Source organism: Perissodus microlepis, chromosome 4 (assembly GCF_051167445.1).
Source record: "Perissodus microlepis isolate ML-2025 ecotype Zambia chromosome 4, ASM5116744v1, whole genome shotgun sequence".
In the NCBI taxonomy this organism is placed as follows: domain Eukaryota; kingdom Metazoa; phylum Chordata; class Actinopteri; order Cichliformes; family Cichlidae; genus Perissodus; species Perissodus microlepis.
The window spans coordinates 12465090-12481760 of record NC_140464.1 but is presented as its reverse complement, the minus strand read 5'-3'; the positions used below and the strand labels follow the sequence as shown (position 1 = coordinate 12481760).

Genomic DNA, 16671 nt, shown 5'->3' with positions numbered 1-16671 from the left:
AAGGTAACTATGTGTAGATTCTTGAGACTTTTACAAGGTAAACACGTTCCCATGCACTAAAAACTGTATCTGCATTATTTCCGTTAGATTTAAGGTGTGGAATTGGGAGGATAAAAAAAAAGAGAAATGAGGTTCAATATAGATTTTTACTCTTAGATTTTAAGGTTTTACTCTGTACTGTACCATGGTCAGCACAACAAAGAGGTTCTGGGTTTAAACCTACTTTTCTTTTCACAGGTGCAGATGTCATCGAGAAAAAGGTTTTGCGAATTTTAAATAAATTCATAGTTTCCCTATACCTAATTATAACGTTCTGTTACATTAAGACATAATCTGTTGTGACACTCTGTTGTACCTCCAAAGGTTTAATGAGGTATTTTATTTTCTGAGAGTGTAGAGTGATAAAGTCATTACAGTGGCATACAACTGGGATTTGGTAGGTCTGGCCTAATGGAGAGTCCAAAGTGGTACCAGGCAGGCGGGCGACTGCAACAAATAGTGCTGGGAGACCACAGAATGAGCATTAACGCTAGAAGTGCCTGCACTGGTTAGAGGGCACTTCTCCCTTCATACCTTTCCTCGAGGGAATCTCTGGTTACAACAAGTGGATTTCACTGACGGTGACGCAACTCCCTGTATTCACAACATCAGAGTATCTGTTATTGTCCTCTGAGAAGTCTTTTACAACAACGCCACAAAATCTGATCAACGTTAAGCTCATAAGAAAATATCTATTTATAATGATTAGGATGATGATAAAACCTTGGGTATCTTTTAAATAAAACCTAATGGGCTTGCACATTGTGAATTTAGTAATCGCACTGGACACACCCTGCAGCTTGAGCTTTTCACGAGTACCATTATTGACACAAACGACTGACAGCGTTTAAGGGAAAGAGCAAAATATTTTCGGAACAACTGAACTGCGGCAGAAGAATTACGTGCAAACAAAAATTTTATGGGGATTAGATGAGAATATTTTCTAAGTGCTACAGTTTGAAACAAGCACCTGAAGTACAGCTATGCTAGTGCATGAGGGCTAATTAAAGTCAAAGCAATTGCTAAGCTAAAAATGTGATTAAAACGAGGCCCGAGGACTCTTTGCACATCTGTTTCAGCTACTGATGAAGCTAAATATAAGTCACAGATCGAGAACACTGTCAACATGAACAGCACTGAAAAAGTGTTAGTGAGCTGATTACAGCCACAGCTGTAAGGTTAAAGGACAGGGTTTTAAGTTGCTGTTTACTGTTTGAAAATAAATTTCTTAAGAAAAATATCATTTTTACTAACACTAACTATGCTGTTCACTTTCACAGATGTTAAACAAATGAGTTTAAGCTAAAGCAGCTTATAATGGGCTTTTTTTATGTTGCAGTAAACCAATTTGGATGTGAATAGCTCTGCTGCATTTGAACAAATAAGTAATCTGCATCATTATTTTCAGAATAACATGCTGAGAGATGTTTAGCTTTGCCGGATGTTATGAAAAACTGTGTTCACAAGTCTAGATCCTGCCACCGAGGAGATCGCGAGCAGTAGCAACACATCAGAATCTGACAGCAGTGAATGCAGTAATTAGACTTGACCCGACAACTCCGAGGTGTGAGTGTGAGGCACAAATCAGTACTTTAGAGGAGCATCTGCTTCATCGTCAAATATAAATGATCCGTTGAATTTATGTAAATCAAGTTGGTCCAACTCAAAGCTAAAAAAGCCCTTTTGGAAAAGGGATTAGAGCTGGATTAGCTATGTCAGCACATACATGCCAACTCCAAGTCCACTGTCTGAGATTAATGCTTGCCCTTCCTATCGGATTAGGATTAGGGTTTGGACAATGTATAATAAATGATTAAGGGCAAGAGAGGAAGGCAACTGTTTTATAAAGCTCTAAAACAAAGTTCAGATTAGAATGTTGCTCTAGAATTTGTTGTGATTTGGGAGCTTGGTTTTTTCTTTTTTTAACTTTCTCCCAGTTATAAATCATGTCTTAAGATAAAAAACAACTGCAAACAAAATGATGTGATCATATGCTAAACTTTGTGAAAATAATATTCAGAACAAAAATTAAAACATAAAGGGGCAGAGTAGGTTTTGATAATGACCTTATATCCTGTTTGTAAATGCTGCTTGATGGTGCAAGGATATTTCATCAGATAGTGAAGATGTCAGCAATCCGAATAGTAACTATTCAGTACAATGTGAAACTAAAATGATTACTGCAACATTTACTGATTTATGAATACTTTTCAGTTTCCACTCACCCTGTTTGAACCTTTTGTTAGCAAAAAAGAGAAAGAGCGAAATAGAGAGAAAACGTCCTGTTAAAATAGAAGATATGATAGTATTAGACTTTAATACTTGGCTAACTTGGTGCAGTGGTGGTGTAGTTATTACTGTCACTTCTCTTTAAACCACCCAGGACCTTTCTGTGCTCAGCTTGCATGTTTTATCATGATCCCTGTATGGATTGTCTCCAGGTGCTCCAGCTGTCTACAAGAGAAGTGAATATGAGCGTAAATAGTTGTCTGACTTGTGGACCAACCAGGGTGTGCCGTGTTGTTTTACCTCATGTCAACTGAAATACACCCCAGTCTCCTCAAGGACCTTCAAAAGAGTAAACAGGTAGCTTACTCCCGTCTATAGAGGCAGCTGTCTCTGTAGATTGAGGCATCCACCAAGTACCTGAATTATTTTTAGTTCAAAGTCAGCCTGGTTTCTCTGCACATGCCTATTTCTCTCAGTTCCTCCTGTCAGATGTTTTGTTTGTTTCTAAGGCCACTTAAATGCACAATTTAGAATCTCGCAGGTGCAGAACTGAAAGACTCAGCCAACAAGTCGGATGTTGACTGAATTAATCATCTGCAATGATTTCTGCATGTGTATGTTAAACATGTTAATCGACTCCTGCGTGATTAACATCTTGGCACAATACGAAGACGCCTCATTGACATCCTAATGAGGGTACAGTTCATCCTAACGCCTCCACCCAAATTACAAATGTCTGTTCATATGTCCTCTAAACCAAACCTTCTGGTGTTGTGTAACACTTTTATTTCCATTCACTTTTGTTCAGCTTCTCTGATTCTATTCCCCACTGGAAGCTGCCAAGTTGATATTTGAAGTCACTTAATTCTCATGGATGCCAGGTGTCTATTTTCCTTCATCCTAACCTTCAAACAACATCAGCCTTCCTTACAACAGCCTGTAGGGATGTATGCTAACAGCAATTCCCCAGCTGGGAGCCTAGCAATTACAGCACCCCTCATCTATTCCTTTAATTGCAAAGGGAGCTGCTTCCTGGGCGATCAGACTCCTAGCCTGCCACCAGGGAGACTGGCTTCATCACTGCTGGCAGCCTCAGGTAAATGAGGGTGTTTTGCTGGAGAGTTAAATAAAGGTTGTTTGTTAATAGAGCAAGGTGATTCATACCTCTCTTGAACCATAACCTTAGCTCAGCGATTAGTTGTTCTGCTTGATGGATGGTCACATTGTTTGAGACTAGTTCAAGGACAACACACAATGCCTCAACAGGATATCTAAGTACGATAAAACATATTAACAGAAGGCTCTAAATATTTTCTGGAATAAAAAGAAATATGAAAAACAGACTGAATGCTATGTAATCGACAGCAGTATCATCTTTATGAACACTACAACGTGCATGAGGGGGATCGCTCATATATATAAATGGACTCCTGAAGGCTCACCCAGGAACAAAAAAAACAATCCGGTGCATTTCATAAGTCACTTCTGGCCTGATGAGAAACCTGACACTTAATGTGTTTGTGGGGGTCATGGCAACGAAATCCTCTTAGTGGTGGCAGTGGGAAGCCAAGACAGCTAACGTGCTAATTAGCCTGTTAGCACAACAATGTGTAAAATGGTGATTAGACACAAGAGTACACTTTTGCCTGCAGAAATCTGAAGCATTAATAACCCACGCTGCTACCCAACAAATAAAACACATAGCACTATCCTATTTTTTCTAACCATACTGAAAATCCAAGGATGCCAGAGACTGCATTGTTTTTGATAAAACACACTTTCTTTATTTCTTCATTAAAGATGACAAGACTGCACCTTTTAATCAACATCTCATTTAAACCCAGCTAATTTCAATGTTTTTAAAGCAAAGCATACAGTGAAATAGTGCCTCTACAACAACAACGTTGTAGCAAATCATTTTAGAATGACCCTGGATGATGTCGGAACTGCTGAATTGTAGAGGCTGAATAAAACTCAACCACAAATGAAACTTAGATGAGGAATTCTGAAAGGCTATATTGGTTTAGTTTCTTCTGAAAGTAAAGAAAATAAGTCCTCCTTTTCACTCCAGCAGCTGATGTACTGTGGGAAAGGGCATAATTAACACATCCACTATCAGATGCAGTAAGAAGCTGCACAGAGTGATCAATGAGAGCAATTTCAGTACAGATCAATAAATGTGAATGGCTCATATGACTTTTCATATAAATCATTTTCTATAGGCGTTATGAAATCTGGGATGCAGCTCTTTGGAAAATGGATAAAAACATACAAAACAGATTTGACACGACTCTATTGGAACCCGATCAACATTCTTCTGTAGAGACAAAATAAATAGTGGTTAAGTCAGAATATTGCAGTGGAAATTTATATTCTCATATTAACTTGAATTTGGCTCAAAGGTTGACCATAAACTTGCTACCATTAATGGATCAATGTTTTATTGAGACGCTTGAGAGATCAAGACAATGCCATCACTCAGGTCTAATTGACATGATGAGGAGCTATTACTTTATTGATCTACCTGGCAAGTTGCGCTGGATCAGCTGAGGCCTGTATCGACCTGACTAAGTGGGTCCACAGACCTCTGAGGGTCAGGCAAATGTTAAGGGGATATTACCAGTTTTGTTGTCAAGCTGGGTCTGAATTGGGTAAAAAGAAAGAAAAAGAAAGAAAAAGAAAACATAGTGACCCTGATTGTAATACCTGTAAAAACTGTGTGCTTTTAGGTCGAAAAAAGAGAGATTTTGTAGCTCGCGACAAATAAAAACATGAATAAACCTAGTTAGGCAGCTTAGTGAGTTAATATCATAACAATAAATTATCATAAAATAGACTTCTGATCTTTTTACACACCACCAAATACTGTACATAGACTGTAAAACAATAACTCCAGAGTGATATAATTATAACAAAAAGAAATTCCAGATAACCAGCATTAGCCTGTCATCATTTTTTTTTCTTAGTCCCAACCAAAGTCATGACCAGTCATCTGGTAAAACTTGAAATTAAAGGGTTTATAAAAGTCTCTTAGCCTCTGAACCACCTCTGGGTCAATATTAGGATGGGTCCTGCCTTTGGTTTTACCCAAGCAATGTGGCCTACTGTTCCCCTCAGGTCTCTTAAGGCAGGGGAAGCCTTTTGCTGGGTTAAAGTGGAAATGCTTCTCTGTGACCACCCTCCTCAGCCCAAGAAAGTCCTGGACACGAGCCATCTCACCTGCAGGGTCGGTAATGAGACGCTCTCCGCTAACGAACAGCAGCTGCTCCATGGGAAAGTACTGGAGCCAGCGCTCAAGGTGCTTGGCGTACATGCCAATTTGTACAGCGCTCCACGTGGTGTCAATCAGACCTGCCGAGGTGTTCTTCAGGGTCAGGCTCTCAAAAGAAGGGATGTCTGGCTTCTTGGAGCGGGTCTGAGTGTAGTCTGAGATGGCTCGTGTGACAGGATCCCGGACAACTACAATTAGCTTTGTGTCTTTAGACATGGCGTAGATTCGAGCAGGGACCTCCTTAGTAACGTAGTAGCTGGGGGTCTTTTCCATGGTCAGCTGGCCTTCTGATGACTTCGGCATTAATTCCCTGTAAAGAACAAACACAAAGAATTACATTTGCACTGCAGATGACATATTTTGCAAAAACCTACTCTACCATTTCCGCTGTATACTCTGTTTTCCTTTGTAGAGTTTACAGCTTACTAAAGTGCCAATCAAGGACGATGAGATTAGCGATGACACAATATCACTTCATGGCAGCTTTATAAACACTGTCAAAGAGAAGCTAGTCAGTCATCACCAAGAAGACAGTAGTAGAAATCTTGAGCTGCATTAACAAAGCCTGTGACAGTGCATGACGTGACAAGGGCTGGCAGGTAAAGCAGAAGTCCTATCAATCTTCAGTAACTGTGTGGGGAAAAAAAAATACACAGTTCCACATTCCGAGTACAAACTGTAAAGGAAGACATCCACCCTCGTGTCCCTCTTGTACCTGCATTAAACATCTAATGCCATAAATCATCTCACAATCATCACACTGAAATATTCCTCAGACTCATTACGTTATACTTAAACATGCTGGTTTAGCTATGAATAGGCAGCATTATGCACTTTAATGTCATGCACCTTTCTCCTAATATCAGTATTTTTGTGAGAAATGTGACAATTTGATGAAGCTTTGCATTCCTTTGGAAATATGCTTGGAACCTGTCTGTTCCCATTACTGCATATTCTTCTTAACCCTGGATGGCTCGGGTTGATCATAATATAGCCTGTTAACTGCAGCCCTCACTGGATAATGGCTCAAGTGAGCCAAGGGGGATTAGGACTAAGCCAAACACGCAGCAGCATTAGAGGCTGGTTGGCTGCCTGTTGACGAGCTGGGTGGTTGGCTTGTCTCTAGAGAGAGGGGGAGAGAGATATGTGGCTATTATGATGACAATCACTGGTGAGCATTTTAAATCCATGAAAAAACAAACAGTTACACAAAGTTTGGATACAACACCACATATTCCTATACAGCTGAGTGCAAGTAGGGAATGCAATTTTCATGCTGGGATTGAGTCAGGAAGTTGCTGATTCGACTCTTTTCCTCATCTGGTCCTCATCCATCATCAAAAACATGTAAATAAAAACAGAATGCAATGATTTAGAAATTATAGCATTCCAGTTTTACTTTACACAGCATCTCATTTTTTTTTCTTTTTTTAGAAATTGCATTGCATGTTGAACTAACGTTTTGGTGCCCCGCAGCTCTTAATCAGAGTCTGAGATCTCACGCTGATGTGACAAATGACTTGAATCAAGAGCAGTGTGCACATATCTCTTCTTCTGACAAAGAAATGTTAAGCCATGGTATATTGCCTTGCGTTAACAAGCATCCCTTTCAATCAAACCTCATGTGGGTTTGCATTAGTCACAATGTAAATCTTCAGTTGCTACACTGCATGGTAATATTCTTAGGTTTTGATAGTGAACGGCTGATCTAAATCAAACAACAGGAAAGCAGGGAGTCATGTCATGTCATTAAAACAATTACCACAATTTCCAACCATCTGTTGGTTTAACAACAGCTTTCTTCGTGCAATTCTGCATCAGCAAACCAACAGAATATGGCAAGATTTTGCTCTTCACAGCACTGCGAGAAGAGAAGGCTTTAGCTACAAACATCACCCAAATGCTATTAGTGCAATTTATACAGAAGAGGGGTTCTCTTCCTTATACAGTTTCTTCGCCTAATGTCACCTGCTCTTTCTTTTATCTATAGAAGCTGTGGGTCTTACATATTTATAGTGTTTTTCCTCTCCCTGAGAACCTTAGCTACAGTTGAAGGTGATGGAAAACAACAGAGGAGAGAGATACAAAAAAACTATACTGGAGCCCACTGCAATTATCTTCTCCATCTCTTGAATAAACACAAATGCAGTGCCGTAGGCCCTTTGTTGAGGCCCGAATAGGCACAAAACCTCACTACCTATCAAACTTTCCACTTAGTCAATGAGAAAAACAACCTGCGTGATGAGGGCATGCATTATTCATCTTAGCACCGATAGAGAACAGGAGAACATCTCCAACTGAACGAGGTCTGAGAGCGAGTTGCCTTAGGGGGGGGCAGATGTAGCAAGCTTTCGTAATTTGTTCTGCTTAATAAACAATATTGCCTGGAACCAATAGGTTTCAGTGCATCTATCAGTCAGCCATGCAAATGCATTGTCGTTTAGCATTGAGGCACACTGAGCCATAAGGTGCTGACTTTTACCCCTTCATGAATTTTTCATGGTTTTATTTGGCTATACAAAGCTAATAGACAAATATATAACCATGGTGGCACGGTGTTTAGTTAGAGTCCTGGGTTTGATTCCACCAACTGGCTGAGTTTGCACCTGTGGCTGTGTGGGTTTTCTCCAGGTATTCTAGCTTCCTCCCACAGTCCAAAGACAGGAAGTTAGTGGGATTAACTGGTTATTCTAAATTGAATGTGTCTCTACTCTGAGTTGGCTTGTCCAAAGTGTGCCTTGCCTCCTGCCCTATGCAGCAGGCATAGTTTCCAGCTTACCTATGACCCTGGATGTATGTGTGAAACAAAATGGATTGTGTTTTCTGAGTCATGAAGCAAAAAATTAAAAACGCTTATAATTGTCATGTTACAAACTAAATTGCATTTCAGACAAACCTCACTCAGAGCAATAGCAATGGGGAGATAAGGAGAGAGGAAGAGAGTAAATACAAGGATTAGATGGAATCAGGTGCATTGTTGGAGGATGGAGACTGCATGCCCCCACCCCTCTGTTCTGACGCCAAAGTTGTCGGCAGGCATTTTTAGATGCAGCGTCTGCATTTTCTTGCCTCAATAGCACAACCTACAGACAGACATTAATCTGGGATTGGTGGGTTGTGTAATGGGCCTCTGTTTTGTCTGCCGGGCATTCAGGTGTGTCCATTTAACTGGCTGCCGGGGAGACAGGGTTTGTTTCTGGTGCCTTGTTTACATTCATTGCTATCAGGAAGCAGGTTCAAAGGTAGGAATTTACAACATTACTGCATGTAGCTTGGTGCTCAGCTGCTGGGTGATGTCCTCAGTAATGAGTTCAGTAAGGAACAAGTAGGGTGCAAAAAACTCCAGGAGGAGGCTTTTTTTGTATTCTGCAGTATCCTGCTTGACTGACTCTAATTGGCATCTATATTTCAGCTTTCTTAGATCCTAGTGACAAGGGACAGTGCTTGAAAAAAACCCTCAACGTTATCTAATGGCATGATGAGTTCTAATCTTACCCTGCAGCTCCAAGAGCAGTTGAGCTTCTGTGGGAAACATCCCTCTCCTCAAAGACAGGATGAGAGGTGTGGTATGCAGCCACTCGGAATAATCAGACCAGTGTACTAACACGCAAGGATTTCTCTAGCCATTGTGCGCCTTCTTTTTAAGTATCAAAAACATCGTCATTACACTTTAAATTTCCTTCTTATGGAGCCACAAATAACAGCTTTTGCATGTCCTTCATTATTACTGTCAGTATATGCAGAACTCAAGGCCACCTGGCTGCCTGGTGGAACCAGGCCTGTTTTAAAGAGAGGAGGAGGAGAAACAGGAGGAACAGCCATTCTGGTTTCTCTCACACAACTGCCAGCCTTCCTTTAACATCTAAGAATTCAGGCAATCCATTCTTTACAGAGCTTTTAATCTAGGTCTTGGTGCTCAAAAATGCAATCCAATAACATTCAGCTAATCGCTTAGCGTGCACTGTTTTTTTGTAATTATGACAACAGCTTTAAAAACCTTTGTTGCCATCAGTGCATAGTAAGCCTGTATGGGTTACTCGCTACTGTCTTTACACACAGTAGATGAAAAGAGACAACAGTGTGAGCCATCAAATTTAAGGGGGTTTCACAGGAATGTGTTTGTGTCTGAATCTATGGATCAAAGTTCAGGGGGTGAACAGTCCTGCAACAGCAGCCAAGCTGAAGTGAACTAGTAGTCACTCAAATGCAAACAGCACTGACAAACACTTGCATAGTTGTGGATGTAAAAACTGTGACACAGATGTAACAGGGCCAGGAAACTAACGAACTAATATGATCAAGCTTTAGTGTGCTGACTGTGAATAAGCACAAAGTTGTCGAGAGCTTACTGCACGTTGTTTTGCACAGCATTAATATATCGGAGCCTTGTCAGCTTAGCTTTGTATTGTTTTGAGCAGTAATGTAATAGAAATAGTGTACATTAAAAAGCTTAAATTGTGTTTTAGAGTTATTATAAAATAGAAAAGAAATCCAACATCTATGTTTCTGGCATATGTGATGTTTGGAACAATTAGACTATTCCTCACAGATGCATGGTGGTTTGAGAGGATCAGAAAACGCAAACAAGACTTCAAAGAAGAAAAACAAAGATGGCTGAGGCAGACTGGTTGTTTCTAAAGTTGCCCTGACTTTCTGTCAGGGAGTCTCTGCAGCAGAGTGAAAGACAGCTTCAGGAAACAACACATTTTCCCTGAAGAAACTACAAAAGAGAGAGATGAGGAAGTCAACAACTCATGGGGATATAATGGAGTGAACTTGTTTTGTTTCAGTGTTTCCAAAGTGCTGTAATAAGTGCTGTGGTTTGACAAATTGCCTCAAGCAAAAGCCCAGGGGGTTGTTGCAGCAAATTAAGCCTCCAATCTCTGGAATAGGGAGAGGATGCGCACATTACTAGTATCGACGATTTATAGGATTTATTCTAGGAATTGCTAGCAAACAAAAAGGTCTTTGTAGGAAATGAAGTTCTTAAAGTGCAAGGTTTCATGGTTTGCTGGGAAAAAAACCCCCAAAACTTCTTTTCTTGTGAGTGTGCTGACACATTAGTTTAAGCTGGGTGATACCTTCATCGAGAGCTGTCTCACTTAGACCAGTTCTCATGTGTCCTTGCAGCTAAAAGTGTTGAGTGAGCAAAAAGATACCAGTGGATTTAAATAAACCCGCTCCTGGGAAATGCAACTTTTCGCACAGAAAATCTGAAAGTCAACTTTCGGGCTAAAAAAGCTTAAGCGTAGTGTTTGAGTCTTTTCTTGGGCAGGTTCCAGTGAATGCTCTTCCTGATGAACTCCTGCTGGGCTTCGTCAAAGGGCACTTTCACCCTTTTGAGCACATTTGCATACAAAGTGAAGGCAGAGAAAACATGTTTCACACTAATTGTCTGCTCTTTTATTGTCAGGGTTAATGCAATCCTCAGGGGTTCTCCAACATCCCTTTTCATGGAGCTCCATCACGCAAAAGTAAGAAAGGACTCACTTTAAATTTACTGCCCTCTATCTGCCGCTGGGCTGCAGTAAGCTCCCCCGGGGATCCGAGGAGGATTAGGCCCTGTTCTCCGACACCCTCCATGAGTTAGTAAGAAAGCTCTTCATTGTTCTATATTTGGAACCTCAAGAGGAAAAACATGATTACAGCAATTAAGTCACATCTACCGCACAGAGCCCAAAAGACCTTGATGAGAGCATTGAACAGAAGATAACCTGTCTAAAAAGATATAGAGGAGGAAGTTAGAATCGTACTAAAAAAGCCATTCCCACGGCTTTTGGGAGTTACCTCCTGCGCTTTGTTCGAGTAAGCATGTGGTATTGTATGTCTGCTTCGCTTTTTCTGCCTTAGAGTGAAAACATGCTATATTGTGGTTGGCCTCCTGCTGGGCGAGGGCCCCTCCTCTATGTGGGGCTCCAGAGGGATGGACACAACAGACCTCCAACAGAATGGAACACACCAATCACAGCAGATAAATGGTGCGGGCACAACTCAATGCCACCCCAGGAGTTGATAAGCCCACCCAGCAGAATGCACCTCTCCCCAAGCCACTGCTCACCATTAGTCGGGGGGCAATGAAGTGAAAGATATGGGCCAACAAGTCAGTGGATGCCTCTTTCTGGCTTGGTTAGTGTGGACACAGGATTGTCTGATGACTTTTTTTTTCAGCAAAAGTTCAACTGTATTACAGAGTATACTTTGAAAGATCATCCAGCACTCTTCCTTAAAGGCAGCCGGAGGTTTTCTGAGCACCACTAAATGATCATTAAGGGCTGACTTGATGTCACAGGGCTGTGCTGCAAGGGGGTCAATTTGTGGCACAGCGATCTCACTGTGACAACTCAAGCCGAGTTGTTTTAATTAGCTGGATCACCTCTCTGAAAAAAGAAGAAGTCTTCATTATGCATTAAACATTCTCAAGATCAAACTGCTTCTCACAGCCACTAACTGTGCATGTGTCACTGTGAACAAGAAGTAAGTATGCCTCACTTATCTGTAAAAGGTTTTTTTCTTGGACTTAATGAACATTAAATTCTATCCATCTTTAATGATGGCATTTCCTTTTCTTTAAGCCATCATCCATTCCAGACATGTGTTACTTGTAGATTAAAACCGCATGAAGACTAATAAGCGTTCAAGCGCAGGACGGTTTCATGTTATTTTTGAGTCTACAGTGATGGACAAAAGAATTTCTCCGTAGACTGATCATCCAAAAATGCCCTAAACCTGTCCGGAAATTCTCAAAGGAGCTTAGGCAAGAAGTCCTTTGAACAATGCTTCGCTTCCCCTATTGTAGCTCTATGAAGCCAGCTTTGAAACAGTGTCTACATCCTTTGACATTGCCTGTTAATCCCTGGGCTCAGTCAAATGGACACCTGAAGCAGCAGTATCTCCTATTATCTCTTGTTAACAATGTGGCAGCTCTGATGTAAAGCACTCAGTTCCAATCTACAGTATTTTCTTTTTCCACTAAGAGTAGTGCATTGTTATTGTGCAGCTGAGGTGATAGTAAAGAGCTTGCATACAAGGACAACAGTTGCCATGACAGAGAATACAGTAAAAATGTTGCCTTATTCAGTGTTTAAGCAACCAAAGATCTGTGATGAGAGCCTCTGATTGACTGAGCTTCTGAAACAAATTACTCCAAATGAAGCAACAGACTGGAAATTCTTGAAAGTTGAATCTCACTTCAGGAAGTTCAATGACAGTTTTATGTAACTTGCTGACTCCTAGCTATAAACCAAAGGCTATTACTCTGAACCGCATCCAGAATTCAGGTCAAGTCTAAATGGAAGCTCTGCATTATCATTTTCTCCCTGGTGCCTGCTCTCCTTTTTGGAAAGCCAGCGAAAGTCAAGATCCAAGGATAGATGTAGAAAAATTCCGGGAACTGTCAGTCAGGGTCAAGCAAACACGCACAAAATAACTGTCCTTTGTGTAAATCGACACAACTTGGAAAAGCGGCCAAACAAAACTGCACAAATGATAACAATTTCCCTTTATTAAAATGTGAATTCGTACTGTGTCACTTATTCAAGTGCTTAAAGTGCATTAAAGGTTTGACTTCACTGACAGTTATTAAAACTTTAAAAGTTTGTCATTTATATGCTAAAAGCCTGAACCTGCTCTTCATGCTGGTACGCACAGAGATTATACAGTGCTGCAGATAACTCTATGACAGGAGGAAACAAATAACATCTCACCAGCAGTATTTATTTTGTGGATAAACCCCATGGTTGAGCTTCAGTCAGAGGCAATGAACCTGCATGGTGTTTTCGCCTTTCCACAATGGATATTTTACATTATATATTCCTCCTTCATGATTGGTAATCAGCATGACAAACTGTGAATCTGTTTAACTAGAGCCCATAATACATGACACACTCTACACTACATAATCTCAGTATGAGTGTTTGTATTTATGTATTTATTTAATTCATTATTGTTTATATTCATAAAATAGAAATCTATCTGCATCTCAGTGTTACTTGGTTCTCGCTGTGACAAATACACCGCGTAAAATTATTTTTCTTTTTTTTTTAATGTAATCTCTTGGTTTCTTCTTCTTATCAACTTTCACACATAGCTCGATTATCAGAGCTGATGTTATGAGGCTACCTGTCAAAATAATTTACAGGCGTAACTTTTGGTTAAGTGAGGCTAGACATTCAGGACATGAAAGGCTTTAGTAGAAATGGAAATATAACTGTGTCTTTAATAAGCCAGGGGAGAAGGTGGTTGTTAGGTTTTATGAAGATTGAAAATATGACGATCAATCACAGCAATGTAAACATCAATTATTGCGATACACTTGCAGACAACTGGAGATTTATGTCCACATAAGTAGCCCACGTTTCAATGAGCAAACAGCTTTTTTGGAAAATGAAGCATGGCGTGTTTTTGTAGCGTTTGTGTGCGTGACTCGTGGGTTTTTAATACTGCACTGTGAGGATGAGTGAGCTAGTCTACCTGTACCACTCCAGTCCTTTATCGTAGTTGCGGTCGAAGAAGTGCGGCTCCGCTCCCACCGCTCGGATGTCCGGATGCAGGCGCAGAAACTCCAGCAGCGCCCGGGTGCCTCCTTTCTTCACTCCGATGATGATTGCCTGGGGCAACTTTTTACTTTCCGACTCATTGAGGGAACCTGACATGGCATTATCATCCAACGCTTTCGCCTCGCCTCTAATTTCATCCCACTCGTCTCCCCTGCTGTCCAACTCGTTCTCGTTATTTAGTAAGTCCCTGGACGCTCCTAAAGAGGACCCCTGGTTGTCAACTTCTGCGTGGTTTTCGCGTCTGTTCACCGATCCGTACGTCAGGTTTGGAACAGTGGAGCAGTAGCCAACACAGCAATATATCATATACACCCAAAGGGACAGCATTATGCAAAATACAAAGAGTTTGTTTTTCACGTGGGATGATGGCACAACATGTAGACTGTGTATAATCGGACTATATTCCATAGGACCGCCGTGACAAAGTTGTATTCCAGTTACTTTGCATTTTGATAAAGCTGCCTCACTCCTCTGCCATGGTTCTGCTCCTGGACAACCGCTGCGCAATTCCCCAAAACATAAATTAGCGTTTAACCAACATGGGAAGTAAAACTGAACTGCATATGCTCATCTAGTTCCACTTTAATACCTGTAAAAAATACTTTAATTTAAAATAAAAACAAAAAAACTGAGCGGCAAAAAGCAATTCAAACAGATCACCAGTTGAGCGATATGCGCGTCAGGAACCAGCTTGCCTCCCATCACTGCCTCTGAGCGTCTGAGCGATCACTCTGAAGCACCAAGTTATTTTCAGGCGACAGCGTCAAGCAGAGAAATTATCACTTCCGATAAGCTTTTCAAAGTAAGCGTTGTCAAGTGGTAAAAGAAATCTATACATACGGTCTACACTCGCATGTTCACATTTTATCCATGATTTGTTTTTATTTAATAAATTTTTCCTTATTGATTTTATGCATACACTACTTTAATACAACTGCAATCTATAGACAGTGGATCAGATTATAACTTTAAATCTATGGCAGGATATTATCCATAGGCAAATAATAATAATAATAATAATAATAATAATAATAATAATAATAATAATAATGATAATAAGTAGAAGAAGAAGAAGAAAAACCTATGTACTCACATTACAGCACACACTGATCATAATTTAGGCTGAAATTTACATTCATATGATAATATGTACCACCCTTTGGTACTTGCTGTGATTTGTTCATCTTTATTACTAGAACAACATCGATTCAGGTTGTGCTTAAAAAATATTACAGACAATAATATTATTAAAAAAAAACACACATTTCAAATTTTGCAAGAATTTTGACATTTTCTTTTTCTTTTGCTGTTTTTTACCCTCCGTGCACATTAGAAGTCGGCCAGAAACCTCTTTTCTCTACCATATCACTTGACTTTTATTTTGAAAGTTCAAGGATTTTTCTTTCAGCCTTGGTCTACTTTGATGCAGGTAAAGCGCTGAATGTAGACTAAGCTAAAAAAAAAAAAAAAAAAAAACTCACCAAAACACACACGAACTTCAGCCTGGAGCGGAACTTTAATAAAATCAAAATATGCCTTTTTAAAAATAAATAAATACATAAATAAAAATAATTAGTTATGAAAGAATGAAGTTGAAGTATTTATGATTATAATAACAGAGGAGGTCTCTCTTTGGTGTAAGGCACAATTTAATTTACAGGTGGCTTACTTTAGCACAGGGAACCACCAAGGAAAGCAGTAGGTAATTTTTATTTTTATTTTAACTAAATAGAAATAGATCAAAAATGTGTTTATTTATTTATTTAAAAACAAGGGAATACTAATTACGCTATTATCTCATTTGCACATTTGACCCGTGTGATTTTTAAATACCTACTGATCAAATGGAAGCACATTACTACATACGTGTTTCTGTCAAGGGAGATCAAGCCATCACAGCTTTTATAACTTTAGAACTTACTGACACAAGCATACATCCAACTAACACCGTAAAAAACGTGTATCAAAGATCAGCTGTTTGTTGACAGCCTCCCACATTTCTGTGCTATAACCGGTTCACGTGAGTCACCTTTAATTGGCCTCATAATGATTCCGAACGGCCCTGCTAACGCCACAAAAATGTGAACGTGTAGTTCCACACAAACAAACGGTATCACGAACCATAAAAGTTAATCATTTACCCCTTAAGGCTGTGGGGGTGAGGCCACGGCAAGTCACGACAACGATGAAGATGCGTGATTGTGAATTTGGAAGCACAAAAGTTTGTTTCAGTGTGTTTGTGTTAGCACCTCCTTCTGGTGCAGGGTCAAAGGCCTCCAGTCCCACTGCACCCCTGAGCTAGCAGAGGATTAGCAAGATTACCCCAGAGCTGCCATGTCAGTCAGAGTTTCGCCAGAGACCACCCTGCCCCCTTCATCTAAGCCCCTTATCTCATCTCTCAGACACTGCTATATATGATATGCGTGTGGTGTGCGGCTAAGTGTGTGTGTGTTTTCTAATCCTAATAGTTGCACTTCCACAGGACACAGGCACAAGATAACCTGTTTGGGAAACTGTGCACCAAGGGGTTTGGTTGGAGCTATGCACTTGTGGTTTGCCCTTTCCACTTTGTGTACA

At 40.3% G+C, this 16671-nt stretch overlaps 1 protein-coding gene across 1 annotated transcript; it reads right to left on the bottom strand.

Moving 5' to 3' along the window:
- Positions 1 to 4026: 4026 nt before the first annotated feature.
- Positions 4027 to 14803, bottom strand: hs3st3b1a (heparan sulfate (glucosamine) 3-O-sulfotransferase 3B1a). The gene is made up of 2 exons (XM_084925800.1): positions 14009 to 14803; positions 4027 to 5849 (listed from the first exon to the last, which is right to left on the bottom strand). Exons 1-2 carry the CDS (start codon positions 14500 to 14502, stop codon positions 5231 to 5233), a joined length of 1113 nt encoding a protein of 370 aa, XP_084781926.1. The 5' UTR covers positions 14503 to 14803; the 3' UTR covers positions 4027 to 5230.
- Between the last annotated feature and the right edge of the window lie 1868 nt (positions 14804 to 16671).